The sequence below is a fragment of the Chelonoidis abingdonii genome, unplaced genomic scaffold (genome assembly GCF_003597395.2).
Source record: "Chelonoidis abingdonii isolate Lonesome George unplaced genomic scaffold, CheloAbing_2.0 scaffold0003, whole genome shotgun sequence".
NCBI classification, from domain to species: Eukaryota; Metazoa; Chordata; order Testudines; family Testudinidae; genus Chelonoidis; species Chelonoidis abingdonii.
The window spans coordinates 405,743-421,097 of record NW_027424264.1 but is presented as its reverse complement, the minus strand read 5'-3'; the positions used below and the strand labels follow the sequence as shown (position 1 = coordinate 421,097).

Below are 15,355 nucleotides of genomic sequence, written 5' to 3'. Positions count from 1 at the left end.
CTGACTGTCAACTGGGCGAGGTGGGGTTGGCTTTGCTAGACTGTGTTGAGGATGGCGCACAATCGGATTCCTGAGCGGGCTTTTCTTCCTGGGATTGTAGTGTGGAGGCTGTGGGGGTTTTGCCGGTGTCTCTTCGATTTGGGTTGGGTTATTCTTTTTGGTTTGACCCCACTGTGGTTTGTTGGATGAGTTTTTCGGTTATCGGCTCCGGTGTCTTAGGTAGTTTTTTTTTTTTGGGTCTTTGTTTTCTGGCTCTGACTCCACCCCTTCATGGCTCCAATCTCCCCCAGCCTCGTGTGGGCGTCTGACGGGTATGCTGGTGCTTGCCCATCTAGGATGAGGCTTTTTTCTGCTTCGTATTCCTCAGAGCATGTTCCTCTATAGATTACTGGCTGGGCCATTTGCATTAGGGAGCGATACAGCTGCTTCCATGAAGAGTGTAGTCTCATTGTGCTCCGGTGATATCCATGTTGCATTGCTAATTCTTCCTGGGCAGACAGGCTGCGCGGGCGCGCGGCGGGGGCGTGGCACGTGGAGGCCAGGTGCACTGTGGGTGGCGCTGGTCCCTGCGGGACAGGGGAACGGCGGGCGGCTATCGCAGGCTCGGCTGAGGAACTAGCCCAGCTGCACCATGGGTAGCCGCGCGGGGGAGTCTGGGCTGAGGAGCCAATAGGTGTGCGGCTACGCCGTGCTGCTTCCCATGGTCCTTTACTGGCTCGGAGCCAACGCGGAAGTGGGTATGAGAGGAGGCCGGGGCCCAGCGGTGCTCAGGGCAGGATCGGAGCGGATCCTGAGGCTAGACGAGGCAGTGGTGTCGCCGTTCCAACTGAGCATGCGCAGAGCGTGCCCTCCTGTTTATTCAGTGCAAGGAGCGGAATCGGCAAGAAGTAGAGTCTGACACTACACCTGGGCCTGCCCGTGAGTAGCAGGTGGCTGAGCCAATGGGAGTGTGGAAGCGCGGAAGTCCCGCCCTCGCCAGAGGAGGGGGCACTGTTGTGGGTGACGTCACGGGCGGAGGATGCGGGTGCCCCATTGGCTCGGGCTCCGCCGCCGTGAGCTGGGCTCTTAAAGGGCGACTCGAGGGGAGGCCGGCCCGGCCAGGCGGGCCCATGGCCAGCACCAGCAGCCACCTCGTGAGTACGGGGCGTGCCGGGCCCCCTGCGCAGGGGCTGCGTCGGGCTCGGCCGGTGCTGCGGCCCGCGGGTGCCCTCTGGGAGGAGGGACTAGGCCGCAACGCCTGGGCCCGCGGGGCTGGTCGTCCCCAGGCCGCGAGGTGCGGGCGGCCCTTCCGCGCGAAGTTCTTCCGCAATCTCGGTGCGGTTCGCCCCGCACAACAGCCCCTGTGCGGACAGTGCCAGGGGCTGTGCGGGACCCGACCGGGACTAGCTGTCGGGGGAGCTCTGGGTGTGAGGGGCTCTGCGCAAACCCCGGGACAGGAACCTCCCCAAGTGGGACCAGAGCGGAATTGAGTGCCTTGGGCTCTGTGGGGACTCCGCTGCTCAGGAGTGGTGTGTTTGTGGGGTCTGGGTGCGATTGGATCTGCGGGAATCCCCCAGGTGTGCAGTACATGGTATGAAGCAGTGGCTCTCAACCTTTCCAGACTACTATACCCCTTTCAGGAGTCTGATTTGTCTGGTGTACCCCCAAGTTTCATCTCACTTAAGAACTACTTGCTTACAAAATTAGACAAAAAACTGCAAACATGTCACAGAATAATATTACTGAAAAATGCTGACTCTGATTTTTACCATATAATTATAAAATCAATTGGAATATAAATATTGTACTTGCATTTCAGTGTATAGAGCAGCATATAGAGAGCAGTATAAATAGTCTGTATGAAATTTTATTTTGTACTGACTGCTAGCACTTTTTATGTACCCTGTTGTAAAATTGGGCAAATAACTAGACAAGTTGCTATAGCCCCTGGAAGACCTCTGCGTACCCCTTGTTGATAACTACTGGTATAAAATACTTGTAATTGCCTTAATTACTGCACAGTTTTTGTACACTAAGGTGTTTTTTTGTCTTTCATTGTACAGAGTGAACCTGATTAAGATGGTCACTAGGTTAGGAAACTAAAATTTCCACTTTCATCCAGGGAAGAGGAAAAGCCCACCTTCTGTGAATCATCTGGGTCCTCTAGTGTACAGCATATGCCCCCAAACTGAGCTTGTCTCCATGATTTTAATTCTGACAATGAAAGGAAAACTACCGCTTCTTTGGGCTTCTGTTTTGGTGAGTAAAGATTGAACCATGGTGTTGAAAGTAGACTTCTAGTTTCATTATACTTGAGGTGCTTGAGGTTGTTTTTAATGGAATCTTCCACTGAAAGGATATTAGAACTCGCTTGTCTTAGAAGGACCACCTGTAACTCTGTAACCTGCTTCCCCCCCATCATAGGCAGTGGCAGTGAGGGCGAGGGTCCTCACAGGTGGTTGTACTAAAATAAGCCTTTCAGATACAACTGCTGACTTGCGTTCTGATTGTGAGCACTGATTGATAAAGGGAAGTGGATGACTGAAGTGTGTGTTATAGTTTGTATTCATGGGATATGTAGCAAACAAAGTTTATTATAGTGCAGTTTTTAAGAGTTAATAACTATCAACTTTTGTTGCCCAGGGATGTGGAAAAAAAGCCCTTAGAACCCTCAGGCTAGGGGTGGTGGCCCATCTCCATTCCACAACATATTCTCTGTTCCTGTCTCCCTGCTTCTGTGCTTTACATTCAGCTTTTAGATTTTATACACAGTGACTTATAAACTTAAACAGCCCAGTAGGAGGTGATGGGAGATGAGAGAGGAAGTGGGGATTCAGCTGGGAAAGGTGAAGGGGAAGGGAGAGGAACTCAAGCTTTACTTTTCCCAGTGCTGTCCCCATGTGGTATCTCCTCACCTCCCCATTTCCCTTCCACTCCAAAGTGGTCCCCCAGCACAACTCCTCTCTGGAACACAGATGGTTTGTCAGTGTAGCTCCTTCTTGGGCCCCTCTCAGCTGAAGCCACACTTTCACTTACATCCCGGTTCCCAATCAATGGTAATTATTAGTGAAAGGAATCACCATACAGGAGAGGGTCATTAATTAGTGTGAGGAGCTGCTCTTTTACAGAAATTGTTATGCCCCTCCCAAAAGAGGAGACCCATCCATACCAGATGGGTGCTGGGTGGATCTTATAACTGGAAACTCCCCACATCTCAATTGAGACACTGTCAACAAAAGGACTAAAGAAAAATATTATTATTGGGGGAGGGATCGCTCAGTGGTTTGAGCATTGGCCTGCTAAACCCAGAGTTGAGTTCAATCCTTGAGGGGCCACTTAGGGATCTGGGGCAAGAATTGGTCCTGCTAGTGAAGGCAGGGGGCTGGACTCAATGACCTTTCAAGGTCCCTTCCAGTTCTAGGAGATTGGTATATCTCCTATTATTATTATTCTCTTGTCTTCCCAGGACCCCCTTCATGGCACCATCCTCCTGTGTTTCATCTGTCCCTCAAAGCCCACTCCAGCAGCCATGCTGACCATTCTCACTGGGGATTATGTGCGGAGCAAGGCTGACACCAGTCAGTGCTCATTTTCACTGAAAGTGACATTTCTGCCTCCCCCAAAGATGTCTGTTTGTTTGTTTATTTTGTATTTGTTTCTTAGGGAATCAAACTGGCATTAAGCGAAGACTCATATGAATGAATCTGTAACTTCCACAGGCTAACCTTAGTGTAACTTTCAGGTTATGCCAAATAAGGGAAAATATAGTTTAATTTTAAGTTCAAAAGTGCCCTGCATGTTATCAAAGTTTGTGTGATAGAGATGTGGCATTTGTGGAAAGGGTGATTGTTTACCTATAGGAACCTAAAGAAACATGAGGAAAACAGGATAATTTTTTTAGAGGTCTATTTTAAAGCATTTCCTCTACAAAATAAATACTTTGGGAAACAACCCTTTCCCCACTTCCTTAAAATAAAATTTCCTCTGAAGAGTTATAGTGCTGATGTTGGAGAATGAATTCAATTTTAGTTCTTTAAATACCAATCTCAATGCAACCTTAACTGCGGTTACTGACAGATAAATGGGATCTGTATTAATAATCAGTAATTAGTAGCTGAAAGCCTGTTCTGTTGCACAAGTGTGATTTGTAAAACCATGTTTATATATTAAAAGAAAAAAAAAAAGGGACAGTAACAGGCTGTAAACCCTGTTGATGACTGATCCTGGTAATGTTCAGCTCAAACAGCTCTCAACCATGCTTGTAGCTGTTTCCATCACTTTGCACTGACTCAGACAGTCTACGCTTCAGAGTAGTGCTTCATTTATTGTGTGGGTAGTTGTGTTGATTTGTGTTTTGACAAGGTTATGCTGTGAGATTTGTGCAGCTGGTAGGTATGGCCATTGGGCCGAATAACCCACCATCTGTTCAGTATTCCTCAAACAACACATGAAATTGGTCCATGCAGATTAGCTGTAGAGTAAAGGTGGTGATCAGTGGTCTAGTACTGGTGACATGGGATACATGCATGGCTATATACTACACAGGCATAATTAGTAAAGTCAGAATGTCTGAACTTAAAAATTGGCAATCAGACCATCAATCCCATTGATGATTCAACATGGTTATATTCTGAATGGTGAGCCCTCAACCATGCTTGTAGCTGTTTCTGTCGCTTCATATCGACTCTACAGATGTAACTGGCTTCTGAGTGACATGCAAAATGATAATCCTGGAATTTTTGTATATATGTTAACAAACTGGAAAAGACTGATTTGGGTTAATTTTGTGTTAACATAAGTGCTTTTGCCAGCATAGTTTATTTTATTAGGGTATAAGCTATATCAGCAAAACTACTTTTATGTCTGTATAACCAGGGTGGCCAAACAGCTGCGTGTGGCTCATGAGCTGCACTTTTACGGTTAAAATGTGGCTTGCAGAGCCACCCACCACTAGTCTCCTCCTACCAGATGGGGAGAGAGGGTGGTGGCTAGGGGCTTCTGCCCTGTGAAGGGCTGGTGGGGCTAGGAGCTTCAGCCCTGCAGGAGACACTTGCCGGGGCTTGGGACTTCAGCCCCACTCTTGCTGAAGCCCCAAGCACAGCAGACGCCTACCACAAGGTTAAAGTCCCAAGCCCCATCACCCAGCCACAGGGTAAAAGCCCTGAGCTCTGGAAGGTGTTCCTAGCAGCTCTCAGTTTCTGAAAATTATCCTGTGTGGCTCAGAGGATCTGTAAGTTTGGCTGCGCCTGTTATATAATCTGCTCTACATTAGAAGTGTTTACTGGTATAGCTATAATGGTAATTTTTTTTCTAGTGTAGACTAAGCTCTTGTAATGTACATAGAAAACTTTTCAGAAAAATGTGAGATTTTTTTGTTTTGTTTTTAAGTTCATAGTATCTGTTTAAAATCCCTTACATTTCATTTATCAGTAGACAGCTTTGTCTGTATCACTGACACTTAGGTTGTCAACTTATTGATTGGTAAAAGATTTAGAGAAAACTGATCCCAGACCAGGCTAGGGTTGAAAGATGGAGTAAAATCATGAACACCGTTTTCAACATTCTATGTGTACGAGGTCAAATAAGTAGTTTTAATATGACTAGATACATACCCAGTGTTAGAAATAACTGATCAGAGAGTAGTGATACAGACAGTTTGGTGTGGTGTAGCTTTCAAACTAAATTTGCATCCACAGCATGGTGGGTTTGCTTAAAAAACAACAACCCTATTCTTGAGTGGACATGGGTATTACCTCCTATATCTTACAAGAAATAACACATTTTCACATAGTTTTTGTAACTGTGACTGGATCACTGTGCTTGTTCATCCCTCAACTCTTTCTGTATGAGACCTTGATAAAGTATCCAAAGGAAGTAACAAAAATAGAGTCCATAGGTATTAGGGGGAGAGATTGCAGGAACTAGATAGTTATGTACAGCTTGGAAGATGTTAGCTCTGTCTAAATACTTAAGTAAATGTAGCACCCTCTTTATTAAACCCACTTAAGATAATCAAAAGTTTTAAATTTCTACTTTTTTCACCTTAACTCAAACTTTCTTGGAAGGATTCTCTGAATGACTATAGAACTCATAGGTTTATGACGTCAGAAAACCAGGCAAGTGATACCTGATTTAAATGTGAAATGATTGTGTTAAACAGTCTGTATATTAAAAACAAACACTTAGAAGAAAAGCCCTCTGTTAAGGAGCTTATTCACAGGTGCCCTCCAAAAAGTACTGGAGTAAAACCAGGGAACTTAAGATTTGGTATTTCTGATATTTTGAAAGTTTAAAAACAGTAAACACTTTATGAAGTGGAAACTTTTTGCTATCTTATACCTAAAAAGAAAAAAACAGCACAACCAATTTTGTTTACCTTCACATTCTCCTCCTAGATATCTTTTAGGCAAGTAAGCATACCTAAAAAACAGTTGAGACCCAATAATTGGATATGTGCAAAAGAACTGGATAAAACAGCTAAGGGGAGAATGTAGAGGAATGTTGAAGATTGTGCTAAAGCCCATTCAGTCTTACTGACCAACGGATGCTGTAAGCAATAAATGGCTTTGGTGGAGGACTCAGTGCTGAAGCAAGGCTGAGACTTGCAGTATGGTTAAAAGACTAATATACTTATTTAACAATGTTTTCACATATTCTTTATGGTTATGAAATTGCAAGGATTAACTTGCTTATCACACTCATTTCAAAAGATTGTTAAATTTGGTATAATGTGACAGATCTAAACTATTGCTGTCACGTTATTTTGGTTCTTTTCTGGTCTGCATTGGTTTGGGTCAGTTTATTAAAAATCCAGATGAACTAGAGTGAAAGAAATGTTCGTGACTTATTTACCTATCTAGATAATTGTGTTAGAGGCTGAATACAGGTGTTCGGAGATTCCTCTGGCTTTCTGCTTCAGATCAGTTTGATTGTCGTTAAATAATAAAACAGGCCCTTTAAATGTTGGCTCTGGCCCCTGAAGGTTCTGGAAACTGAAGTTCTTTGCTTAGTAATGGAAGAGGTTAGAGGGTAAATAGTTAGTATACATGTTCCTACAAGTTCCCTCATTAGCATAAATCTTTACCTGAACTTGAAGCTGGAATTCTAGAAATTAACAGAAAATAGCATACCAAGTGTCAGCAGGGTAGCCATGTTAGTCTGTATCCACAAAAACAACAAGGAGTCCTTGTTTGTTTTTCAGAAAATAGCATAGCTATCTGTAATGTGGTTCTGTTCAGAAATATGTAGTTGTACGGTACGGTATGGTTTGGGTTTCATGACTTAAATGTTGTACTCTCTTGATAAAGAACTAAGTTAATTTTGGTAGGAACAAAACATCAGTCATTAAAAATCAGTTTCTTCTAATCTGCCACCACAAGTGCTAATATGCAGTAATCCTAGTTACATGGATATTGCCTGGCATCACTGAAACCTTAACTTTAACTCTGAATTTCCTATTATAATGCTTGTTTTTGGAATAATTATTATACCTCATCATGTTTTATCCAATATTACTGATAAGTATATTGGTTTTTAATCTAGTATTGGGCATACTATACAAAACATATTCCATGAGCTATATGGATGCTGACAGATTTAGAGAGAGAAACTAAAACAAAATGAAGATCCAGATCTGTAAGTAAAACAGTGATGTTCAAATTTCTGTGATGGTGAATGGATTTCCTTTAAGTGCTTTTTAATACCTTTGCTTTCCTCCATCTTCCTACAAAGCTCCCAGTTAATTTAATAATAGTGGTGTCTGTTGGAAGCATCTGCTTCCGATTTCCTATTTTCATTGATATTTCTAATCTTCAGGGTTAAAGAGCAATAGCGTCAGTGCATTAGTAACTTATTCTTAGGCTATGTCTACGCTCTCACTTATGTTGATATAACTTACATCACTCGGGGGTGTGAACAAGCCATAAGTTACACTGACCTAAGAGCGCTGTCCACACCAGCAATCTTCATTTATTGTAGGTGGATTCATTAAATTGACAGGAGAACTCTCTCCTGTCAGCTTTGAGCAGCTACACTAGAGAACTTACAGCAGCACAGCTGCATCAATACAACTGCGCCATTTTAAGCTCTCAAGGGTAGCCATAGCCTTAGTGGAACATGCTCTGGTCACTCTAAATGATGCTTATTTTATCCCTATATTTTGATAGGGATTGTGTGGGCTTGTGGCAAAGTGATTTACCACCTGGTGTGCTGCCTTGTGGCTAAGTGTAGCATTGCAGGGTTTTTTCTTTGTAGTCCTGTGACCAGGTCCACTGGTGAGCCCTGTCATCTTGTGACTTGGCCCTACAGCTGGGTCATCTTTGGTCTCATCCCTTTCGGAGTGAATCAGGGTTTTCACCCACTAGTCCCAGGACATCACGCAGGCTGACAGCCCTGGTTCAAGGCCAGAGTAGTCCTTGTGGACTCTTGTGTCTTCTCACTAGTCTTCCTGGTGAGGTTGCAGGGGATCCCCGTCCCTACGTCTTCCCTTGGTTCCAGCTCAGAGATGTGTGGAAGAAGTGGATAGGGTGTCTGTAGTCAGATCTCTTGCTGCTTCTTTGGGCTCCTTCCTGTGTTGGCCCACCTTCCCCCTCACGGGGCTTGGATGACTGGTTTGTTCCTTTCTGGGAGCTAAGGATAAGGGCCTGTCTGCCTCCCTAGCCTGGGCTTTCTGAGCTGAGCTTCTCCCATTTAAAGGCTCCTCCTCCAAGATTGGTATGGCAGGCACAGCAGGGTGGGGCTGCCTGAATCTATAGCTGCTCTTTAACATATCACAGGGCCTCAACCCAACAAACACTCAGTATGTACTTAACTTTGGAGCATGTAAGTAGTTTCAGTGAAATTGATGGGACTGATCACACGTCTAAAGTTAAGCTTTGCTAGGCCGGTGCCTGTGACAATCCATTTTTACCAGTTGCCTACTGTGGCGTTCTGTACAAATAAAATTTTGAATTTTATTTAATTAAGATCCTTGGAGGATCTCTGTAGCTTGTTTACAGATTGGCTGAAGTATAACAATTCCATTTTATTACAATTTTCAAGGTTTCAAAATTTTGTTTTGCTTATACATTGGAACAAAAACAAAACCTTTTGAGATAGGTTCATGAAGTGGAATTGTGTTGAAATAGCAGTTTTTAGATCAAAAAGCTCAAGTTTTAATTTTCTCTCCCATCAAAAGTGACCACACAGACTTGGATTTCAAAACTTTCCCAGTGAAAACTTTGCTGAAACAGATCTCTGCAGATAGAGATGAAATAAATCTAAATTTTCACCTAAATTAATGTTATAACCAGCTCTGCTGTTCACACTTCTGTTAGCTTCCATTGTGTTGGGAAGCAAGTTCTTAAATTACAGCCATATGGAATTAAAAAAACATTAGTGTACCATCGGTTGATGTGGGACTTGACAAGACCACTCAAGAACAACTGTCTTACATAAATACAAACATTCATATCATTTTCTGTAACCAGAGGCCACTTGGCTACTTTTTATATGCTTGGTACAAAGTTCATGTCTCAAGCATATCAGAATGGATTTTGAATGTATTTACTATAGCTTGAGGAACTATTAAATAACTGAACTTGAACCTTCATTAAACTTTTATGTCTGAAAACTAGGGTCAGTTAATTCATTAACATTTCTTGTGTGTTGCTTATGAAATGGAATGATGAAGTTAAGGGCAAATAGTTAATTGTGTAGGCTAATAGTTTGGTAAGCCAAAATGTTCTGTTCTGTGAAATGCTTGTCAATTTTATATTGTCATCTTTCTATATTAATAATTTGTCAGGATTTTCTGCCTTCAGGAAATTAAGTGGTGCCTTCATTTTTAAACTTGAATCCTTGTAATAAGATAAAGATTGACTGACTGCTCGATTAGACCAAATTCACATCTGAAAAAAAGACTCTGCTTTGAAAGAATGTCTTCATGTTGCCTTCTAGCTGGATCTCTGAGAGATGTTTTATCCATCAATTTTTGAGCCCTTTACTACACATACAGACAGATGGCTACTGTATAAGTCTACCTTCCCTCTTAAGAAAAATCTTAGTTTTGTCAAATTGCACTACTAAATATCAGTTGTTCAGATATTATTTCCTCTCCTAAAGCTATAAATGCTGACAAGGTGTCCTTCATTAGGACCTTTTGCCTTTGGAATTTGTTCACCAATTATCTGAAATAACCAGAGTTTGCTGAACTTTAGGGCATTTCCACTCACCTCTGCTTTAAGAGATGGGGAGACTGATGAGGGGTCTGTGAGACTGGAACTTAGAGGCTTACATTATGTTTTAAAAATTTGCAGCTACCAGTGTGGGTTGTATCCATTCAAATGTATAATTGAATATTTTGAGTGTCAAGAGTGCCCAGGGCCTGGAACGGATGATTTTTTAGGTAACAGTTCAAACCTAAATAAAGTATTGCTGCAGTATAGCCTAATCACTTATGGTTTTGTGATATTTCTCAGATGTTTAGGTTTATTCATAATCCCAGGACTTCCAGTTCTGTAATTGTTAATGACGTTGGATGGAGCAGAAGAATAATAGAGAAATGGGTCTTATATAGGTAGCAGTTTGACTGACTGAATTGTTTTAGTCTACTCCCTAATGACAATGCTAGTGTCAACATATCAGTATAACCCATATTAAATTAATAAAAAACTGGTTAACTGATAATTCTCCATGTACAAGGTCTTAGAGATCTATCATCGAAAGGGGGTGTTTAGTGGGCTCCTTCAGGGATCTGTTCTTGGCTATTAAGATGCTCAGTGATGATCAAATGCTATTCAGTAGTGTTGATGCAATATACTTTGGCTTCTGTAAGGCATTTGTCTTGATACTGCCTGACACTTTGATTAAATAAACTAGAATGATACAACATTAACATGGCATGCTGTCTCAAAATGTAATTTTAAATGGGGAATTATTATTGGGTTGGTATGTTGCTAGTGGGGTCCCACAGAGAGAGGTTCTTGGCCCTACACTATTTGGCAGTTTTTATCAATGACCTGGAAGAAAACACAGAATCATCACTGATAAAGTTTGCAAATTACCCAAAGATTGAGGGAGTGATAAATAATGAAGAGGACACATCACAGATACAGAGTAATCAGGATCACCTGGTAAGCCAGATCCAAGGAAACAATATACATTTTAATACAGCTGAATGTATACAACTAGGAACAAAGATTATAGGCTTTACTGATAGGATGGGGAACTCTGTACTAGGTGCTGTGATGCTGAAAAAGATTTGTGGACCATGGTGGAAAATCAGCGGCACATGGGCTCCCAGTGTGATGCTGTAGCCAAAAGGGCTAATGTGATCCTTGAATGTAACTGGGAAATCTCGAGTAGGAGTAGAGAGGTTATTTTACCTCTATATTTGGCACTGTGACTACGCGGCTGCTGCTGGAATATGGTGTCCATAATTCAAGAAGAACATTGATAAATTGAAAAGGGTTCAGAAAAGAGCTACAAGAATAATTCAAGATCTGGAAAACAAGTCTTAGAGTGAGACATTTAAACTTAAGTAGATATAACTTCTTATTGGAGAAGGGTAAGAGATGCTTTGATCGTGGTTAAGGCTGTCATGGATGTCATGGATTCCATGACTTCTGCAGCGGCTGGTGCTGGCTCGGTGGGCCAGCAGCAGCAGTTTGGGTGTGGGAGGGGGCTCAGGGCTTGGGTTGGGGTGTGGGGCAGTACTTACGTTGGGGAAGGGGGAGCTCCCTGGCTCTCATGGGCATGACCCCACAGCTCCTAAGTGGAGGGGACATGGGGCTGTGCGCGCTACCCCTGCAGGTCCAATTGGCTGTGGTTCCTGGCCAATGGGAACTGTGGAGCTGGTGCTCGTGGCAGGAGCAGTGCGCAGAGCCCCCCTAGCCACCCCTCCTCGTAGGACCTGCACAGACATGCTGGTTGGACCTGGGTAGGGAGCTTGCCAACCCTCCCCTCTGCCAGCACCAGCAGCAAAGGTCCTGGGCCGTGTGCCACTGCCTTCCCTCAGCACCAGCAGAGGTCCCGGGCCACCCCTTCATCTGCAGCACCCTTGGATCACCCTCCGGCCCAAGTTTTAGTTGGGATAAATATAGTAAAAGTCATGGACGGATCTCAGGCTGTGAATTTTTGTTTACTGCTTGTGACCTGTCCATGACTTTTACTTAAAAATACTCATAACTAAAATATTGCCTTAATCATGGTCCACGAGTACTTGCATGGAGACGAGAGATCTGATAGACAGCTCTCTGTAGAAAGAGCCACAAAGAGATTCAGTAGTCAGGAGCTGAAGCTTCACCAGTTCAAACTAGACGCACTCAGGGTAACTCTTCACTGGAACAACTTATTTAGGGATGTGATGGATTCTCCATCACATGCTGTCTGTACATAAAAAGATAAGAGATGCTGTAGCTCAAACAGAAATCATGGTCTCTTGATGCAAGAATCACTGGGTGAGGTTCTGTAGCCTATATTGTGAAGGAGCTCAGATTAGATGAACATAATGGTCCCCTCTGGGTCTTAATAATCTGTGAAACAGTGCTTTTTGTAGCGAGAAAGCTAAGTGGCAACATTTTTGTACTATTACTTTTGGATTAGAAACTCCTCTGATTTACTATAGTCTTATTTTGTTTAAATGGGGAAGTCACTCTCTTGCTTTCACCTGGCTCAACTACATTGATTGATTATGCTGTAGAGTGGCCAGCTCATCACTAATTGCAGTGTCCCTTAGAAATCTTATCCCTCTTCTTAAGGATGGGTTTCCAAGATCTGAACTGCTCAAGTTAGTGCTTAATTAACTTGTAGCATCATAATAATAAATTAACCTTTATTGTTCTTGATTAGCTGTTCTGTAAATACCACTTAACTATTAAATTCCCTAGTTCTTTGAGCACTAAAGGATGTTTGTTTAGTGGACAGGTTTAAAATTGGGTTAGTAAACTAAATTCTGTAAGGCAAGAAAGATTTATCAGAGAGCCAACTCACACTAGCCATCCTGCTTAGGTATGTTTGGTGCACTGTGGCTACACACGTTCAGTGTTGCAGGATCTGTTGTTTGTTGCCCCTATCCTACAAGGCCTTGCAGGGCTCTGCTCTGTGGTGTTCATTTGTATTTGTTCACAATCTTAGTTTGTTCCAGCGGATGCTTAGGCTAGTTCTGCTCCTTTGAGCATGTGCCTGAATCCTGATGCAAGGCAAGACACAGGATTTATCCTGCTTCACCTCTCATGCTTAGGTCTCCACAGCATGCTAACTGAGGGGTAAATAATCACAGGATTAGACAAACCATCGTAGTCTAACCTGCAAGAGAATGACCACACATGCTGTACGTGCTGTCACTCCCTGTATCCTCACTGGTGCTTTATCTGGATATGACAAGCAGTACAGGTAGATGGTGAGATAGTACACAGGACTAGGTGCCAAGGAGGCTTATGGGAAAGGATTGGAGGACCACTGCATCTCAACTGTTGTGATTGTTCATGGCTGCACATTTTCACTGCTCAGGATAACAGTACATGTTACTAGCTATCGCAGGGTTTACCTTACCAGAGCCACACACAGCTCTTCAGAAGTTAATATGCAGCTCTTTGTATAGGCACCGACATCGGGACTGGAGTTATAGGTGCCAACTTTCCAATGTGTCCGCTGCTTAATCCCTGACTCTGTCACAGGGCCTGTCCCCACTCCACCCTTCCCGCCTCCTTCCCTGAGCCTGCCATGCCACGAAACAGCTGATCTGGAGGTGCAGGGAAGGAGGGAGGGGGACGCACTGATCTGCGGGGCTGTCGGTGGGTGGGGGGGGCGAGCTGATGGGGAGACTGCTGATGTATTACTGTGGCTTTTTGGCAATGTACATTGGTAAATTCTGGCTCTTTCTCAGGCCAGAGTTGGCCACCCTTGGCTTTATAGCTCATGGTGTACTGCCTGTCTCACCATGTCGCACTGATAGTCATGTGTGAAGATGGAATGTGTTAAGAGGAAAACCCACAACCGAGCCAGAGTTAATTCTGCAGTGATGGCATCTGCACTAGCGGGGCTTGTCATGGGAGTCACTAGAGTCCCTGCCAGTCACTGTCAGACTCTGCACCTGGATGCCTGGACTGATTATAAGTACCACCACCATTGAGTGGCTCTGCTTCAGGAGGTGAGGAGCATGGCTTGAATTAGTTATTTTTTTAGTTACTGTTGCCATATGTTTCTTTTTTTCTGTTTTGGATTTAAAGTAAGTTTCCTTTTCTTGGATCTCCCCCTTAAGTGTCAGATGGGAGTGGTCCGGGTCCGTATACATGGGGAGAACATCCATCTTGAGCCCTGGTGAGTGGCATAACAAGTCCTTTCTTCTTCTGGAACATATTATGGTCCCCCAAGGGCTGTATTTCTCTACAGCACAGGGTGTGGTGATGGGAGGTACTGAATTGCCTTGTGGAGGTATGTGTATTTGCATTGTGATAATGGGGATCAAGAGAGTAGCCTTGCTGTGCTGCTATTAATTGATCCCTTTCTGTGTTCCCTTTCAGATATAAGTAGTGTAGAAGATGATTCTGAGTAAGCTTTTGGATTTTTGTGGCAACTCCCAGTGAAATCCGTGTGCTTTGGGAAGGAGTTGTCTGTGTTTGTCTGTAACCTTAGATCTTTCACCTTTTGAATTTTGCAAGTGAATACCTGTGGGATGCAAAAGTTAGAATGTTTAACTTATAAATAATGATGATAGTTTTATTTTTTCACTTCATTTGCATCCATTGGATGTAGGGATTAGAGCATGGGGGATGGAAGTGACCAGATAGAATGGAGAATAGCAAAAGTACCTCTCAGGCCTACCCTCTCCAGGAATTTGGGGGCTTTGGAGCATTTGATTTCTGCTGACTATTACTTTAGCTATTGCTAAGCCTATAATCTGGTAGGTTAGTGTCTTAATACATGACAGAACCAATGATCTGATCTGTCACAGCTGCCACTGAAGTAGCATGCAGGAGCATTGTGGGATTGTACTGGGAGGACTACGTGTTTTTTGTTTTTTCAGTTTAGGATTATTTTGGTATATTTTATCTCACTCTGAGTACCTTTATCATGCATTAAACTCAGTTGTGTAATAAGAAAGACAGCTTCTCACCCCAAACCAAAAAATAACTAATCAACAAAAACAAATACCCCTCCTCATCCTGAAATGGTAGTCCTTATCAGACTTCTCCCTTCCCAAGTGCCCGGGTAAATAAATGAGGCCCTACATTGTGCCCTGACAGTCAACAGATTAATTTGGACAAAGCAGAGGAGGAAATCTCCAAAGTTTGAGTACCCCTTATGGAGAAAGATCTACCAGCAGCTTCTTTTTTTGGTATTGAGAGGACTTCGGCTCAAATACGTCTGCAGGTGTTGTGATGGAAACATGGCAGAG

At 43.3% G+C, this 15,355-nt stretch overlaps 1 protein-coding gene across 3 annotated transcripts in view; it reads left to right on the top strand.

The window, feature by feature from the left end:
• The first annotated feature begins 709 nt into the window (after window positions 1-709).
• LOC116830167 (3-phosphoinositide-dependent protein kinase 1) overlaps window positions 710-15,355 on the top strand; it is a 156,568-nt gene continuing 141,922 nt past the window's right edge. Inside the window, exon 1 of one of the 3 annotated variants that reach the window (XM_032789467.2) lies at window positions 710-918. Coding sequence is in view for 2 of the 3 variants with exons in the window: in XM_032789461.2 (XP_032645352.1) it covers window positions 1,110-1,133 (24 nt within the window). In the remaining variant the exon portion in view is untranslated. Of the gene's footprint in view, window positions 919-985; window positions 1,134-15,355 lie in introns of those variants that run through there. The other 2 variants (XM_032789461.2, XM_075061299.1) reach the window with 2 other exon arrangements.